Source organism: Mustela putorius, unplaced genomic scaffold, assembly GCF_011764305.1.
Source record: "Mustela putorius furo isolate JIRA1106 unplaced genomic scaffold, ASM1176430v1.1 tig00003834_pilon_pilon_pilon, whole genome shotgun sequence".
In the NCBI taxonomy this organism is placed as follows: Eukaryota; Metazoa; Chordata; class Mammalia; order Carnivora; family Mustelidae; genus Mustela; species Mustela putorius.
Window position 1 is genome coordinate 34,731,103 of NW_025421987.1, and position 16,667 is coordinate 34,747,769.

The 16,667-nt window shown below is 41.4% G+C and overlaps 1 protein-coding gene across 1 annotated transcript in view; it reads right to left on the bottom strand.

The window, feature by feature from the left end:
- Positions 1-1,999: 1,999 nt before the first annotated feature.
- MORC1 (MORC family CW-type zinc finger 1) overlaps positions 2,000-16,667 on the bottom strand; it is a 183,062-nt gene continuing 168,394 nt past the window's right edge. Inside the window, exons 24-27 of the mRNA XM_004769143.1 lie at positions 13,784-13,871; positions 12,160-12,213; positions 5,647-5,841; positions 2,000-2,176 (exon numbers count right to left, since the gene is read on the bottom strand). Coding sequence (XP_004769200.1) covers positions 2,000-2,176; positions 5,647-5,841; positions 12,160-12,213; positions 13,784-13,871 — 514 coding nt within the window. The remainder of the gene's footprint in view (positions 2,177-5,646; positions 5,842-12,159; positions 12,214-13,783; positions 13,872-16,667) is intronic.

Sequence of the window (16,667 nt, forward strand, 5' to 3'; positions counted from 1 at the left end):
ATAGGAATTTAACATGCTGTAACTGTGCCACTGCAGATCAGTGGGGAAGAGATTGGTTATTTGATGAATAGCTTGGGGACAATACTGTATCTATCTGGAAACACAAACAGTTAGATTTTTAGCTTATTCCGTTCACCCAGATAAATTCTAGGTGAATCAAAGATTTAACAATATAATGTTTAAAGTCATTATAACAAAGTAAAATTTCTTTATGGTTTTAGCATTAGAATGTCCTCTCTAAATATGACTCAAAATCAGAAGGTATAAAGAAAAGTAAATTAACCCTCCTACAATTTTTTAATCCCATATGGCTCAAAATACCATAACTTTTTTTTCAATAAAAAATTAGAAGAAAATAGCTGTAACACATATAATATAAAAAACATAATTTCCCTAATATAAAAATAGTCCCTATAAATTGGTAAGAAAATACTTACCACCAGGTCACCTGGGTGGCTCAGTCAGTTAAGCATCTACCTTTGGCTCAGGTCATGATCCCAGGGGCCTGGGATTGATCCCTGTGTTGAGCTCTCTGCCCAACTTCGAGTCTGTTCCTCCCTCTTCCTTTACACACCCCCCCCACCCCAGCTATCTCAAATAAATACATAAAATCTTTAAAAAAAAATAGAAATAGAAAAATGGGGGGAAAAGCCAAATTTAAAAATTCAAATACATTTTAAACATGAAAAGATGCTCAATCTTACATACAGCATAAGAAATACACATTAAACCTACAAGGATATACCACTTTTCACCCACTTGGGTCAGCAAGATAAAAAATAGTTTGATAATTCACCGGGTAGCTGAAGGTGTGAGGAAACAGGCATTCATATGTTGCTGTGGGAATGTATACTAACAAAATTTTTATGCAGTACTACTGGGAACTATCTATTAATAATAAAATGTATATGTCCTCTGACACAGCAATTCATCTTCTGGGATTTATTTAACATATACCTGCACGTGTGTGAAATAAACATAGTTACAGAGATCTGCATAAATAAACCCAAAAGAATGGGAAAAAAATCTAAGGGACCATCGATAAGAGAATAATGAAAGAAATTCTAGTGTGTCCACAGAACAGAACAATATGGAGCAGGGAAAGATGAAGAGGCTTTCCCTGTACTGATTGATATGGAATGATTGTGAAGGTATATTAACTGCAAAAATCAACAGAATCCTTTGGATGACATTACGTTTATATTTATACCTGTATAATGACTTATACGGTTTTATGTACACTGTTTTAGGATGGATGCATGAGTAGCGGGTAAAAGCACACCTCTGGAGAGGAGTAACTGTCTACAGACAGATGGGGTGAAGTCTCCCCACCATATCCCATCTCACACGTTCTGGAATTTTGTACTGTGTGTATGTATGTAAAATTAAAATTATACAATTCCACAAATATTAAATGCTTTATTGCTTTTGTCCAAAATGGCAGACACCTTCTAAACAAATAAAAATAATCAGTTACCCAGGAAAAACAATTCTTACATATGTGTAATACGCATTCACATGGTAGGTAGAAGACGTGTACTTGTACTACAACTCAACGACAGAATTATCATATAAATTATATCTTACGGTTTTTGAGGATTTCTATTTTCTGCTTTACTGAGTATTGGCTGTCACAGAGAAAGGGCACATGGCCTTTCCGTTTCAAAATAAGTTTTAAGAGGAGGTGATTCTGTAGTCCTTTGTACACTGATTTTGAAAGCCATGATTTCCTAGTTATTATAGTCTTCTAGTGAAAACAGAATTTAAGCCTAACGGACATCTCCGCCTTTCTCGGTAGCTTACGTAGGAACTGGAGAACTCCCGGAACAGTTCCTGCCGCAACAGTAGAGTTAGGGAACTGGATGGTGAATGTGTCAATTGTAAATCAGTTTCTATTTCTAAAGTTCACAATCCCCTCAGGATTAAACAGGACAAACAGTACACTAACGAGTACAAGGGGAAACACGTTTTGAAAAGAATCTTCGTCTTATTAGCATTTTTAAAAGGGATTATCTTTTCTGACTTCTGATTTTGACTCCCTGTTCCTTTCAAAAGGGAGACCATGTCCTGCATCTGCAGTCACTTTATTTAAAGCGTTCTGGAAAAGGGGATTATCTTCTTGAAGCAAAGCTTCTAAGTACCTGTCAATCTGCTCCCGGTCTCCTGCTGGACTGCCCTGGAAAAGAGAATCAACGATCAGAGCAGGCCGGGAAGCTGCAGGCCAGGCTGCACCCCTGTAATCTGGGCGGCCTTGGAACAGTCTTCCCTAGGGTTCCTGTAGCACCAAAACCCACCCTGGAATAATGCCTTTTGTCTTTTAATATGTTTTCACCTTTAACCTCATTTTATGTTCACAAGTGGTTAGGAACTTGGATCATTTTTTTTTTTCCTTCCTTAGTGGAGGTTAGTTCAACCGACTTTCCTTCTATTTATTTATTTTTATTTATTTTTTAAAGCATTTTATTTATTTGACAGATTGAGAGAGACAGCGAGAGAGGCAACACAAGCAGAGGGAGTGGAAGAGGGAGAAGCAGAACTCCTGCTGAGCAGGGAGCCCAGTGTGGGGCTTGATCCCAGCACCCTGGGATCATGACCTGAGCCAAAGGCAGACACTTAATGACTGAGCCACCCAGGCGCCCCTACTTTTCCTTCTATTTAATTACTTGTCATATTCCTAAAGCCACCTGCCTCCATCTCGTCCTTCTCTGTTATAGGCTCTTGTCTCCCCATTTTTAAAATTTTTTTTATTCTTTTAAAGATTTTTTTTTATTCTTTTAAAGATTTTATTTGTCAGAGAGACAGAGAGAGAAAAAGAGAGCACGCACAAACAGGAGGAGTGGCAGGCAGAGGGAGAAACAGACTCCCCACTCAGCAAGGAGCCTGATGCGGGGCTCGAAAGTTCATGATCTTTAGCCTTATATGAAAAACAGATGAGTAAGAACATTCTGACTTCTCTGTCACTCCTCTTCCCTCTGCAGCATCTTTCCCCCCAGCCCTGGGCTTGCTGCCCTCATCTGTCTCTTTTTCTCTCCTTTTCCCCAGTTCTCTGTTTGGGCAATTTCATACTGTCCTTCCCTGAGCTGCTTAATCCATGAACAGCGGGACAAATGCTCCCTCTTCACAGACTTAAATCTCACTCCCTCAAGCTGAGCCATGGGCTCAACCTGCTCTCCAACTTGGGCTGATAGATAAAATAATTTTTTAGAAAGGACCTTTCAGAAACAATTCCAGTTTTACGATTGTTCCCAGTCCGTGTCTGACACCACCCTCCTAGCTTCTCCATGGCTCCCCTGGTCCCATTAACTGTGCTCAGCCCCTCTGCCCTAGGCTTCGGATAAGGCTGGACTATACTGAGTCCCAGCTTTGGACTGGGGCCCCGTCCCTAGAGATAAACTCACCTGATAGTCATGTTCACCTAGATTTTCAAATAGTCCCTGGCCCTGAGGAATGCCCTACGTGACCCCTTCTGACCCTGACAGCTCTCTGTCTGTTAGGCCGAGTCTAATCCTTTGGCTCTGCTCTATGCCTGGCAAACCAGGCTTACTTCCAGGACTTCAGGCTGGCCTGCTGGGTCCCTCAGCCTCTTCATGGGCCTGCTCTGTCCCTCAGCTTTGGGGCCACCTCGTCTCTTGTGTCTACTCTATGCCAGTGCAGTTGTTCTGGTGATCAGAGGCAGTGGAAATCGAAATTTCAAGTCAAGGAGGAAAGTAAATCTATTTGGGCAAGGAATCTTTTGAGTACCTCTCCAATGATACCAGACGAAGCATTTCATATATTCTGCGGGCTCAAGCCCCTTTGCCTCCTTCAAACTTTGTGAATAAAACAAATTAGTAGAATTACTCTGGCTGGGGCGCCTGGCTGGCTCAGTGGGTTAAAGCCTCTGCCTTCGGCTCAGGTCATGATCCCAGGGTTATGGGATGGAGCCCCACATCGGGCTCTCTGCTCAGCAGGGAGCCTGCTTCCTCCTCTCTCTCTGCCTGCTTGTGTGCCTACTTGTGATCTCTGTCTGTCAAATAAATAAATAAAATCTTTAAAAAAAAATAAAGTGCTCTTTAAAAAAAAGAAGAAGAAGAAGAAGAAGAATTACTCTGGCTACTGTGTGGGAAACCCAGGGGTTTAGCAAAGAAAGAAGAGTAAATCATTATTCTTTCATGTTTTTCTCCTCGCCACACATAGATTTATTATTTTGAAAACCAATAATTTTTATGAACTTTTTAAAAAATGTAATCATTTAAGAGAGAGAGAGAGGGAGAGGGAGAGATGGCATAAGCAGGAGGGGAGATGGGCAGAGAGAGAGAGAGGGAGAAGCAGGCTCTCTGCCGAGCAGGGAGCCTAAAGCAAGGCTCGATCCCAGGACCCTGGGATCATGACCTGGGCCAAAGGCACATGCTTAACTGACTGAGCCACCCAGATGCCCCTTATGAACTTTTCTGATAGAGCGTAGTATTTGATTTTTATGACATAGAATGTCTTTGGTCTCTCGAGTTTTTGTTTGTAAAACAACCATCGTTGCTGAAACTGTACCACAGTGCCAGGCTCCCTACCAGATCTTTCACACGTAAAAACATTTGCCACCCTTTACAGCCACAAGAACCACAAGAACTGTTGCCTAGGCCACCCACAGTGGGGGGGTGGGGGGGTGGGGTAGTATATTTTTTGGCTGTATACTTAAATTAAGCAAAAAATATTTTCTGAGCTTCATTTTGTATTTAATAATATAAAGGAAATCCCAAGGAACCCAAAAGATGTATATTTTGTGAAGGAGGAATGGATCCACCTTGAAATGTTCACAGCTGACTGGAACCCAGGTGGCCTGGCTTCAAAGCCCATGCTTATCACATCCTATCCTGATGTATGTGCATTTCCTGGTCTCTCCCCGACCCCTCTTCCTGGGCAAGGTAACCCTCCATTCAGTCAGGGCTCTCTGTGGGGCACTCAGCTCCTGCCCTCTCACCTTGCAAGGCCCAAGAAGGCCCTATCTCGTGTCCCGGGCTCAGGGCCTATGTCTGAGTACAAAACACCATGTACTTCCGAGGCTCACTGTTGATTTCTCAATTTATTTCTGCCATCTATGGAAAGACTCTTCAACCATGGCCATACATATTTTAATTTTTTATGTATTCCATCCTGAATTTCTATATGCTATAGAGAGAAGATGGACCTTCCCTCATTAGCCCAAACCATCAGAGGAGCCCTGTTCTGTATGTGTTCGTCTATCCAAACAAGATGAACAGCATACTCACACAATGTTTCCTGACCTCTCTAACCTCTCCTCAGAGATGAGAATAGTCCATTCTTAATTATGTGTTGAGATAAAATTTAAAATATTTTGCTGTCTGATAAAGTTAGAAAAAAAATCCTACTGAAAATACACTATTGAGGGACAGGGTTCATTAAACTCTACCAAAAGCACAAGCAAAGGTTCTGATTTTTGTAAGAGAAAAAAATAACAGACCTTTAAAAAATGTTCTCATATATACTTTCGAAATTTATTTATTTACGATTTCAATATTCCTGTAGGGAGAATAAGGGCTTCATAAAGTGACCTGTCCAAAGCCCGTAAGTGGATGACGAGGGCAGGAGAGGAAGTAGCTCAGTGCTCTCTCCACAAAGTATATGGCCACTACTCCAAATTTTGTTACTTACCAGGTGGAGTTTCTGCAATAGTACTGTCAGTTTTACCCGAAGATTATTCAGTTTATCTTCAGTAATTTTTCTTTTTTCTTCACACTGTCCCAGAGATATTTCATTAGCCACTCCTCTTCGATTTGCATCATAAATAATGGACTGCATTTTTCTCTTTAGTTCTCTTTCGTATTGGACCATGTAAACATTCTTGATCTGGGAATGTTTTAAAAAACAGATTTAGTATCTTTTTCAAGTATTACTATTCCCCCTAATATCAGAAAATGATTTCATATTCCAGGTCTGCACATAAGTACAAAGCATCAACTCTATACCTGTGTACTACAGGTGGTCGAAATTTAAGACACAGTGACACCCTGAAGGAACTTTCCATGTGATGGAAGACAGAGAGAGAGAAGGAAAAACGTCCAATACTCTATTAACTATGAGGATGGGAGAGGCACATTAAAGTGAGCTTGGACACCCTTGCTTTGAAAGGGAAAAAGAATCCAGTCATGGTTGAATCTGTCTGCCTACCAGTGATACCAGAGTATTTTAGTATATGTGCTGCCGAAGCGAGCACCCAGTGATACCAGAGTATTGAAAGCACCAAGGGGGCAGCTGGTGGTGCCTGTTATCCCCTCCACAGCACCGGAACTCACAGGCAATGACAGAATGGCTGGCCATGCAGGGCTTTGCTGGCAGATGATGGTGTGTTATTTAGAACTCATGTCTGTAGCAGTTGAAAAGCAGAGAAGCTACAATCAGAGGAATTCCTGTTCTGTTACTCTCTTTGAATTCCTTGTCCTGATGCAGAGAATGGTCACTGACGTACACACGTGACCCTTACTAATTCAAGAGTCTTGATTGTTTCCTAAGAGTTCATATTGTGAACGAGGCACTCGCAAAGTAGAAAAGGGAATGGAGAGGCCAAATGCTCCAATTTCAAAGTGACGTGAATTGCTGGGGTCAACATTTGGAGAGGGCAGGGGATATTCAGAGATACAGAGCAAATCCTGTTTTGATCCAGATTTGAAGGTTTCTGTAAGGAGGAGATTTCTGTGTTCTGATATGACGAGGTTCCCAGGAAAAACGTAAGGTGGTCTCATTTGTCTTCTGGGTTTACCCTTCTCCTCCCCACCAGCCCCTCCACCACACTCACTGCAGACCCATCCCAGATACTGTCCACATTAGCCCCTTTAAGTATTCATTGCCCTCGTGTATTTCTCCTTTTTATAAAATCCTTTATACAAACAAAACCCCTTAAATATACTGAATTCTCCTTAACATTAACTAACCTCCTCCTAAAACCAAGGCACTGAATTTTGTAGTAGGTGATATGAAGATATATAAGATTCAGATCAACTACAGAATGAGATAAAACAAGCATGCACATATCACATCTTATGGGAGAAGGTTCATGGTGCCCCAAGTGAGGCACAGATTATCATTAGAGTATGGATTCCTCGTTAAAGATCATTAAGATACTTAAAGTAATTGACATGGATTAATATCAGTAACTTACCTTCCAATTACTTATGCTTTTCTTTTTAAAAAACAAGATATTTATTTATTTATTTGTTTGAGAGGGGGAGGAGCAGCGGCAGAGGGAGAAGCAAACTCCCCACTGAGCCCGGTCCCCGTGGGACTCCGTCCCAGGACCCTGAGGTCATGACCTGAGCTGAGGACAGCTGCTTAACCGACTGAGTCACCCAGGTGTCCCTATTTATGCTTTTTGTGTGCTATTAATTAAGAGGAGTATTTGGGAGCAAGGACCCAAATACCACTCCACAGTGGCAAACACTCGCTTATATGTGTGTATTCACACACACACACACACACACACAATGTATTCCATTAATGGTGAGACTTAATTGTGAGATTTGTGGATTGCCCTGTACAGAAATCTTAGATTTTGAGAGTCTCAAACTGCCTGGACACTTGTGCGGGGACAATTAACACAATGCTGAAATCCTTGGCCTGCCTCTGCCTGTGCTTATTTCCTGAGTTGCGGGCCTCACCCTTCCAGGAAAACACGGAGCTTATTCTGCCCCAGGCCCCTCACCCTTGCTGCTCTCTCTGTTCAATGAATTCAAGCCCAGCCTCCCTAAGACTCCCTGTTTGCCTCACGTCTGTGCTGAAACACGGCTCAGATACCCCTTGCTCACTGCATCTGAAATAGGTTGTCTCTTCCCCAATACACACCTCATGGTCCATCCCCAGGCCCCACGCAATTATTTTATGTTTATTTACATATTTAGTATCTACAATTATGTCATTTACATTATGCTCTGTTATCTGTCTTTTCTCTAGAACGTAACATCAACTGTGGGGGCTTTAGTCAACTTCAGGGAGTGCTGTGGAGTTGGGTGGAGTTGGGTCAATAATTCAATTCAGCCAGAATAAGGATGACAGGGTCCCAGGTGTTACCAGTCACACAGAGTTCTTGGGTGTTCAGAGCTCTAGAACTTCATGGCTTTTGCCACCTGAATAATAGCCTAGGGAACACTTTTTTTTTTTTTAAAGATTTTATTTATTTATTTGTCAGACAGAGATCACAAGTAGGCAGAGAGGCAGGCAGAGAGAGAGAGAGAGGAAGAAGCAGGCTCCCCGATAAGCAGAGAGCCCGATGTGGGGCTTGATCCCAGGACCCTGAGATCATGACCTGAGCTGAAGGCAGTGGCCCCAACCCACTGAGCCACCCAGGTACCCCCAACTTTTTGATAAAAGCAGTAGTAGTAAGAAAACAAACCAAGTAAAATTAAAAAGAAATCTGAAATGCTTATTAGCAATAAAAGGAACATACTATTGATAACACTTGAATGGATGTGAAGGGTGGTATGCTACGTGAATACAGCTGATCAGAAGGTGACACATACTATATGAATCCATTTATATAGCATGACTGAATGGACAAAATGATAGAGATGGAGAACAGATGAGCATCTCTCTGGGGTTAGGGTGCTTGTGTGTGTGTGTAGTGTGACTTTAAAGGAGAGAACAGGGAGATCTCTGTGGTGGTGGGAGTTTGGATCCTTGTTTTGATGGTGGTTACACAAATCCACGTACATAGATAAAATGAGACACATATTTAACCAACTTCAATTTTGTGGTTTTGATATTCTACTATAATTATACCATTATGTAAGACATAAGCATTGGGAAAAATGGAAAGGTACCTGAGACCTCTCTACTATTCTATAATTTCCCATGTGCCTAAAATTATTTCACAGTAAAAAGTTCAGAAGATAACACTGTTTGTACAGTACAACATTAGGAATGTTTATATAGTACACTGCATTCAAGGTCATACTTAGTCTCTCAAAGTTCAGTTTTGTAACCAAGCAAACTATATTTCCTTTAAATACCACCAGCCATCCAGTTTCCTGATTTATTCTTTTCCCTTTCTAAACTAACATTTTCAGGAGGTTTCTATAAAAGGTAGCAATTCTGAGAGCATTCAAGGCCCAATGTAAAAGAACTTCCGGTTGTATTAATGTTTTAATTAGGAGGAGTAGAGAATTGCAACAAGATGAGAGGCTTAGTTCTGCTGGTTAAGCCTACTTTTGTAGAGGTATTTGAGGCAGATCAAAAATGGAACCTTTCCAAACTCCATTATTCAGAACAGAATTAGGATTTGAAAGAAAGGATATTCAACTGAGATTTTAATTTTCTGCCTTGAATTTAAAAATTCAGAGTTCTAGCAGCTCTGGAGCTCCAGAATCCTAACAAGTTAGCACAAAGGAAGGCAGGCTTACAAGATCTGTAGATTTAGTACTCTCCTTTTAGGTACATGACATGTGAGTGTTTATGTGGGCCAGCAGAAACAATCAAACTTGATTTAGTGTACAAATGGTAGGGTCTAGATGCATTTAAAAGTACTGATTGAATGCTGGTAGGATACAGAGTTTGAGAAGAGAGAATTGTTAACTTTGAGGATTTTATAATCTAGTTAAGGGGAAAATAAAATACAAGAAACAACTACAATACAAGGCAGAAAATTTAATTAATGCCAAAAAAAACCACAAGTTTTTTTAAGTTTCTCTCAGAACACAGAAAATCAAGATTAAGTTCACAGGGACAGACTGAGGAAGACCTGGAGTGGAAGGTGGCATGGACCAGACCCAACACTGGGTGGGCAGGATTTCAATAGGACAACTGCAGACTGGGAGAGTAGACAAGAGTGTCCTGGGGGCAGCATGGGGAAAGGCTCAGAGGCAGGCTAGTTGGGTAAACTGCAGCAATTCCATTTCGAATGGGGCAAATGTTTTATGAGAGGAAAGAAAAAAGATGGTGGTTCCAGCCAAGCTGTGTACAATTACCTATGTGCTCATAACCTATCTACTACTAACTACTACTAACAACTACTCAGGGCAAGGTGACCAAAGACATCTGTGACTATCAAGGGTCCTCCTGTGCTTTGATGTAACTGTCTTTATTAAAAGTACACAGCTTAAATCAAGTTGCATAGATCTGTCCTTGGATTTCAAAAAAGATGATTATAAGTGTTTTTATAACCACCCACTTAAAACTACCAATCGATAATAAAGGCCTCATGACCAAGCAGTTTCATAACGGGGAAGTCATGATCACAATTGTTCTGTATTTTGCTTGCAACATCTCTGTTTCAACAAGAGGTCCTGGTCTCCTGACTGTTTATCTTGCTTTGATTCTTTGAATCCCACTTGCCCTAAACATTAAGAGGATTCTACTCATCATTTCTGCTAACATTGTTCACTTGCATAAATACCTACCTTATTCAGTCTGGTCTCTAAAACCCAACAACAATGTGGCTCCATTACTGATCATATAGATAGCAGAAAAATACCATTTAGAAACAGACGTGAAAGACCTACATAAGCCTGGATGAAATAAGGTGTGTGACAAACTAATTCTTTGCAAACCTCTAAGTTTCATGATGTTAAATATTTAAATCAGAGATCCCTAAGCACTAAATGAAGATCCCTGGGAAGATCCAGGAGCCTTCCTGGTAACTCTTGGAGCTGGCTGCCATAGACCTCCAGTTGGGACAATTCTTGGTAGGACACTAAACAACCTGCCCACCATGTACCACTCCCCCATTCCACTGTGAGCACCCCCCCCATATGTATCTCATTGTGCAACATCAAGGTCTCTAAATAGGTAAACAATAAATCTTTCACACCAAAAGGCTGAGAAGCTGTGGTATACATACGGCAATTAACACATGCAGATCCTGTCACAGACTGAAGAAGGACAGCCTGGACAAGGGTGAGATGGAAGACAGTGATGCAGAGAACAAGCTTGGAGTGGCACAAATCTGGGTTCCAATCCTGAACCTGTTACTCACTTGCATCACAGCACTGGACTATTACCTTGCTGACTCTCTCATTCCTCACGGCTATCATAAAGATAGTGGCATTGACCTCCCGAGGTTGTGAGGGTTAATGAGGTACTGGCTTATATAAAAGGCCTAGGCTAGTGCCTACCTCTACTGGCTCTTGACCAATCCCTGCTTTACATTCATAGATTAAAATAATACAGAGCTAGAAATAGGATCAAAAATATATTGAATGAAAACTTTGTCCTGCAATCTAGTTAGGAAATGTGGCCAAGCACATCTTCAGCCTGAAAATGTTCAGAGACTCCTTTTCAACAGACATGATTCAGAAAATAAACTCGCTCTTCAGTTGAACAATGATGGGAAACCTTCATTTCTAGCTGTTTATCACAGTCCAGTAGGCATTCACTCAGAAACCTCAGAGGCAAATATATCGACAAGGGTGTGAAATTTAGGCACATCCTACACTCCAAATACTTTGTGAGGCAGCCTTTCTAAGGAGGAGTCTGGTTTAGGTTCTGATCTCCATCTCAAGTTTGTCTGGTCATATGTCTTCAGGAACTGACTTCGTAATTCTATTTCACTTATGAAACAAGAATATCCAAATCTATTCCATTCCCTACAAAAGAGATGAGGCAGTGCCTTTCCTTCGGTTTCTGCTTCCCATGATTCCAGGGGTCAACACGCCCCTTGTAGTCTTTAAGGTTTGTGTGTCATTATGACAGTTTTCCAGGAGATGGCTAGAAGCATAAGTACTTTTAGTAGTATTGTTTTTATAAGTATTTTTGTAATGGAAAAATCATAAACTTAAAAACTGTTGACAGGATCCTAAAAAACAAAAAACAAACAAACAAAAAAACAAACAAGCAAACCCTAGAGATATCAAATTGTCCAAAATAATTAAAAACTCTAATCTGCAAATGATTTCTGGTTTAGTCCAGTGTCTCAAGGACTTAATCTATTTCTTAAAGACCGCGAACTTCATGTATTCTGTTCAAAATATAGTCCTACTCCCAGTGTTTCATGAGCTTTCTGCTGTGGAAACATTTGCATTTTCAAATTCACAAAGATGTTGGCTTGTGACATCTGATATCCTACACATTAATCTTAGTCTTGATAAGAGAATGCAAATTTGATTTCCTTCCAAACCTAACATTTGGAAAAGTATATTATTTCTTTGGAATATGGGATCATTTAGAATATAAATGACTTACCTGGTTGAAGCACATTCTCAGCTTTTTGTTTGTCTGCTCTGGGCATTGCTCCAGCTGTTTTGTAAATGATAATGGAACAGGATATTAACTTTTGGAGAATGAGCTGTTTACAACAGAGTGCTAACATGAGAAGTATCTAATATAAAAAATCATCAAAGCCTAGAACTGGCCAACACTGGTATTGTGGGTCTTTAAGCTTGGGTCTAATTAAATTAATCAACTAAAGAATATTAAAGAGAGTAAGGCAGTCTACATAATTAATAAACATGGTTAAGCAATTACAGAAGAAAAAAACGAGAAGGCGGAGTAAATGGCAAAGATTATTCAAGAGGAAGTCAAGGAGGTGGTTGGAGTCGGGATCTTCTAGGTGGGAACATCACAGAAAGAGACTGGGTAGTCACTGGCATATGGGATAGTATTTCAAGTCATAGAATCGTCGAGGTCTCCCAGAAACAGCACTTAATGGAAAGAAGAAAAGGGCCCAGGAATGGGCCCTCAGATGCGCCAACATTTAGAAACCAAACAGAGAAGGAACTGAGTTGCCAGCAGAAAAGATGGGAGGAAGAAAAGCAACAAAATATGCTAAGTGTGTTTTCGTGGAAACGACACAAAGAAAGTCGTTTAAGAAGGAAAAAAGTGGCCAGCTGGGTTGGTCTCTCAGAGGTCAGAGAAGAGTGACCGCTGCATCTGTCAGCTCAGTGGTCACTGGGGGCCTCATGAGACAGTCCCAGGGAAGCACCAGAGTCAGAAACCTGGTGGGGGGTGGGGGTGGGGTGGGGAGGAGGATGAGGTGAGGGCAGGAAGGTGAGGGAGCAGAAACAATAGTGATACATTAGAAAATTAGAGAATTAAGGGTTTCTCCCCAGGATCTTACTAAGGCATACGGCACCTCTGTCAAATTACTTGGTGCTCTTTTCACTAATAGCCTTTCCATGTATATCCATCCTTTCCATAAGCAATGCTGTGCATGAAGGCAGAGAAAGCATTCTCCTACCCTCCCATACCCCAAGGTTCTTCTGAGCTTCAGAGAGCAGCTTCTGGAAGCCTCAGGCCGGCATAGCTCACTCAGCCTCACCATACCTTGCAGTGACTTACCGGCCTGGGGACTACCCAAATGAGGCCAGACAGCTGGATCAGGTCTTCCTTCTAATCATATATGGCACTATCTCTGAAAGGAGATTTGGTAAATAGAGTTTTCCTCATCTTTCCCTATGATGTTAGTGATTTTAGTCAGACTAGAGCTCTTCACACCTGACATGGTTGATGCACCCAAACCTCACCTCAGGCCCTCATAAAGGGTGGCTGAGGAAATGTATCCAAGCAACAGAAACTCTATTTTTGGTGTCATGGAGGGAAGTCAGGGACCATGTCCTCTTTCTTTTCATCTCTGCAACTCTCTGTTCTCGGTCTTTAAGATCTTCTCCAAGTTCAACAGAACCTTGGCCACACTGGTTTTAAATGCAGTTTTCATTCTGAGTCATCCATTTGGTACAAAGACCCCCATCTTCATTCCCTTACACCATTCTAGGTCCTCTTCTCAGTAACACTTTACCATGTGTCTGCAATGAAGATTAAGTTCGGGCTATTCTGTCATACCCTCCAAGATCCAGTAAAGCCAGCTTACCTCAAAACTTGCCGCAAGTTCCTTGACAGATGTGTAGCCAAATTCTGATGGTAGCTGATACTCAGGGAAAAAGTACAGAAGAATCTCCCTAGGAATGTGAGCAGAGTGGAGATGGTGATATACTGGGAACAGGGATGCAGCGCTCACCTGTCAGAACTGCTGGGGGTTAAACACTTGCCAGAGATGAACATTCAAGCCCACCAAATTGCTTTTAGCACTGCCATCAGAGTCCTCCTCAAAAAGCATAGACTGGGGGGCAAAGGACTGGGTGTGGCTATAAAAAGGCACCAGGTGGGTAGGAGAAGAATAAATGAAACAAGATGGGATTGGGAGGGAGACAAACCATAAGTGACTCTTAATCTCACAAAACAACTGAGGGTTGGTGGGGGGAGGGGATTTGGGAGAAGGGGGTGGGATTATGGACATTGGGGAGGGCATGTGCTTTGGTGAGTGCTGTGAAGTGTGTAAACCTGGTGATTCACACACCTGTACCCCTGGGGATAAAAATATATGTTTATAAAAAATAAAAAATTAATTAAAAAAAAAAGGCACCAGGAGGAATCCTCACGGTGATAACACTGTTCTGTATCTTGACTGTATCAATGCCGACATCTTGTGATAGCGTTACCTCTGGGGGAGAGTAGGTAAAGGATACAGGACATCTCTGTTATTTCTTCTAACTGCCTGTGAACTTACACTTACCTTAAAATTAAAAATTTTAAAAAGAAAGGAAGAAAGAAAGTAGGAAGAAAGAAAAGGAAGGAAAGGGAAGGGAAGGGAGGGGAGAACGGGGGAGGGGAAGGGGGAGGGGAAAGGGGGAGGGGAAGGGGGAGGGGAAGTGGGAGGGGAAAGAGGGAGGGGAAGGGAGAGGGGAAGAGAAGGGAAGGGAAGGAAAGGAAGAGGAAAGGACAGGGAGGGAGAAAGGAAGCAAGAAAAAAGGATGAGAGGGAGAGTAAGAGAGTAAGAGAGAGGAAGGCAGGCAGGGCTCACAATGCCCACCCATAATCAATCAGTCCAGGAAAGCACCGTACCTACTTGAGTGTCCTCCTTGAAGAAAACTTAGCATTGCAAAGATCCTGGAGGAAAGACACTGTCTCCTGACTTTTTTGTTCCCCTACGAAAACCGAAGAACTCAATTCTCCAGGGTAATTCCTTTCATCCGGGGCTCTGCAACTACTCTTCGGAATCACGTGCGGACCCTGTTCTTTCCAAACAGTAACTGGCCATTGTTCTGACAGGGCCTTCATTTTGCCAAGAGGCAGTAGCGGCCCCACCTTTGTAGGGTGACAGCTTTTCTAGGATTAGTCACCCAGATGATGCATATTTCATCCCTGGGAGAACATGAAGTCTAGAAATTTATAGCTACTCTATCTTAAAAGTACATAGAGTGTTTTTGTGTTGAAGGGGTCTAAGGACCTCATGTATATTATCCAAGAGATTTATAAAACTTTTCAGTTGTAAAATGGTATGGCACACAAAAGATAAAGTAGCTGTTCCTTACATAATTTACATTCTAGTTTTTTAAGAATATGATGTTTTAATATTCATTTATAGTTTCAAAATTCAATCCAAATGTTAAAATACTCAGCACTGCAAAACGAGAAACACACATACACATGCACACGCGCGCGCTACCCAGAATTATTCACCCAGTTAGTAAGAAGGGGAGTGGGTTCTGGGTATTTGAGATGAGCAGAAATCAGAAGGGATGGAGAACAAAGCTACAAGTGGTGCCCTGAGGAAGGGACCTGAGGTCACTGCTAGGGCTGGTTTGGTAGGGCAGTAGGTTGGTGATCTTTTTTTTTTTTTTTTTAAAGATTTTTATTTATTTGACAGACAGAGATCACAAGTAGGCAGACAGGCAGGCAGAGAGAGAGAGGAGGAAGCAGGCTCCTTGCTAAGCAAAGAGCCCAATGCGGGGCTCGATCCCAGGACCCTGGGGTCATGGCCTGAGCTGAAGGGAAAGGCTTTAAACAACTGAGCCACCCAGGTGCCCTGAAGGTGATCTTTTACACAAACCAGCACCCTCCAAATCCAGTCTCCCTTCTCCCAACACAGGATTTGAGCCTCTCCTGAGCACCAGTCCTTGTCATGGTGGGTATAAACGCTTCTGGGTTTAGACTGAGAGCAAATCAGCAATCCTCCGAGGAGGGGCTTCCAGAAAAGCAAATTTCTTTTAGGATTTTATTTATTTATATGAGAGAGAGAGAGCACCAGAAGGGGGAGGGTCAGAGAGAGAAGCAGACTCTCCACTGAGTGGGGAGCCTGATGAGGGACTCGATCCCGGGACTCCAGGATCATGACCTGAGCCAAAGACAGATGCTTAACCGACTGAGCCACCCATGTACCCTTTTACTCCCCAGTCCTATTCCCTCCTCAACAGAGTTGATTTTTCTTAAGAAAAATCTTTTACTTGGGTTAATACAGCCCCATTCTCTCTAGACATGAGAAAGGAAACACAGAAGTACCTGGTCATCCAGCCACTGTTTTTAAAGACAGCATATAAATATAAATAAATATATAAACAAATATATATTTATTTATATAAAATATATCATATATAAATATATATTTATTTATATATTTATATATAAATATTTTATTTATTAAAATTAAAATAAGTATTTTATTTATATTTATATATAAAAATTAATATAAATAAATATATAAATTAACCTAGTTAATAAACTTGGTCTTGGCTAAGAAAAAGAGCCTCTTACTTGAGGTAGATTAAAACTCTCTTCTCCAACCCAGTGAAAGAGAAGGATGAAGATGAACAGAAATGGCATAGCTTCATTTCCTAAAACCAGGAATCAGATCACGTCTTTTGACAGACCTCAATTGCTAGTATATTTACTTTTGTGGGCTTTTCTCTTGTTTTGGT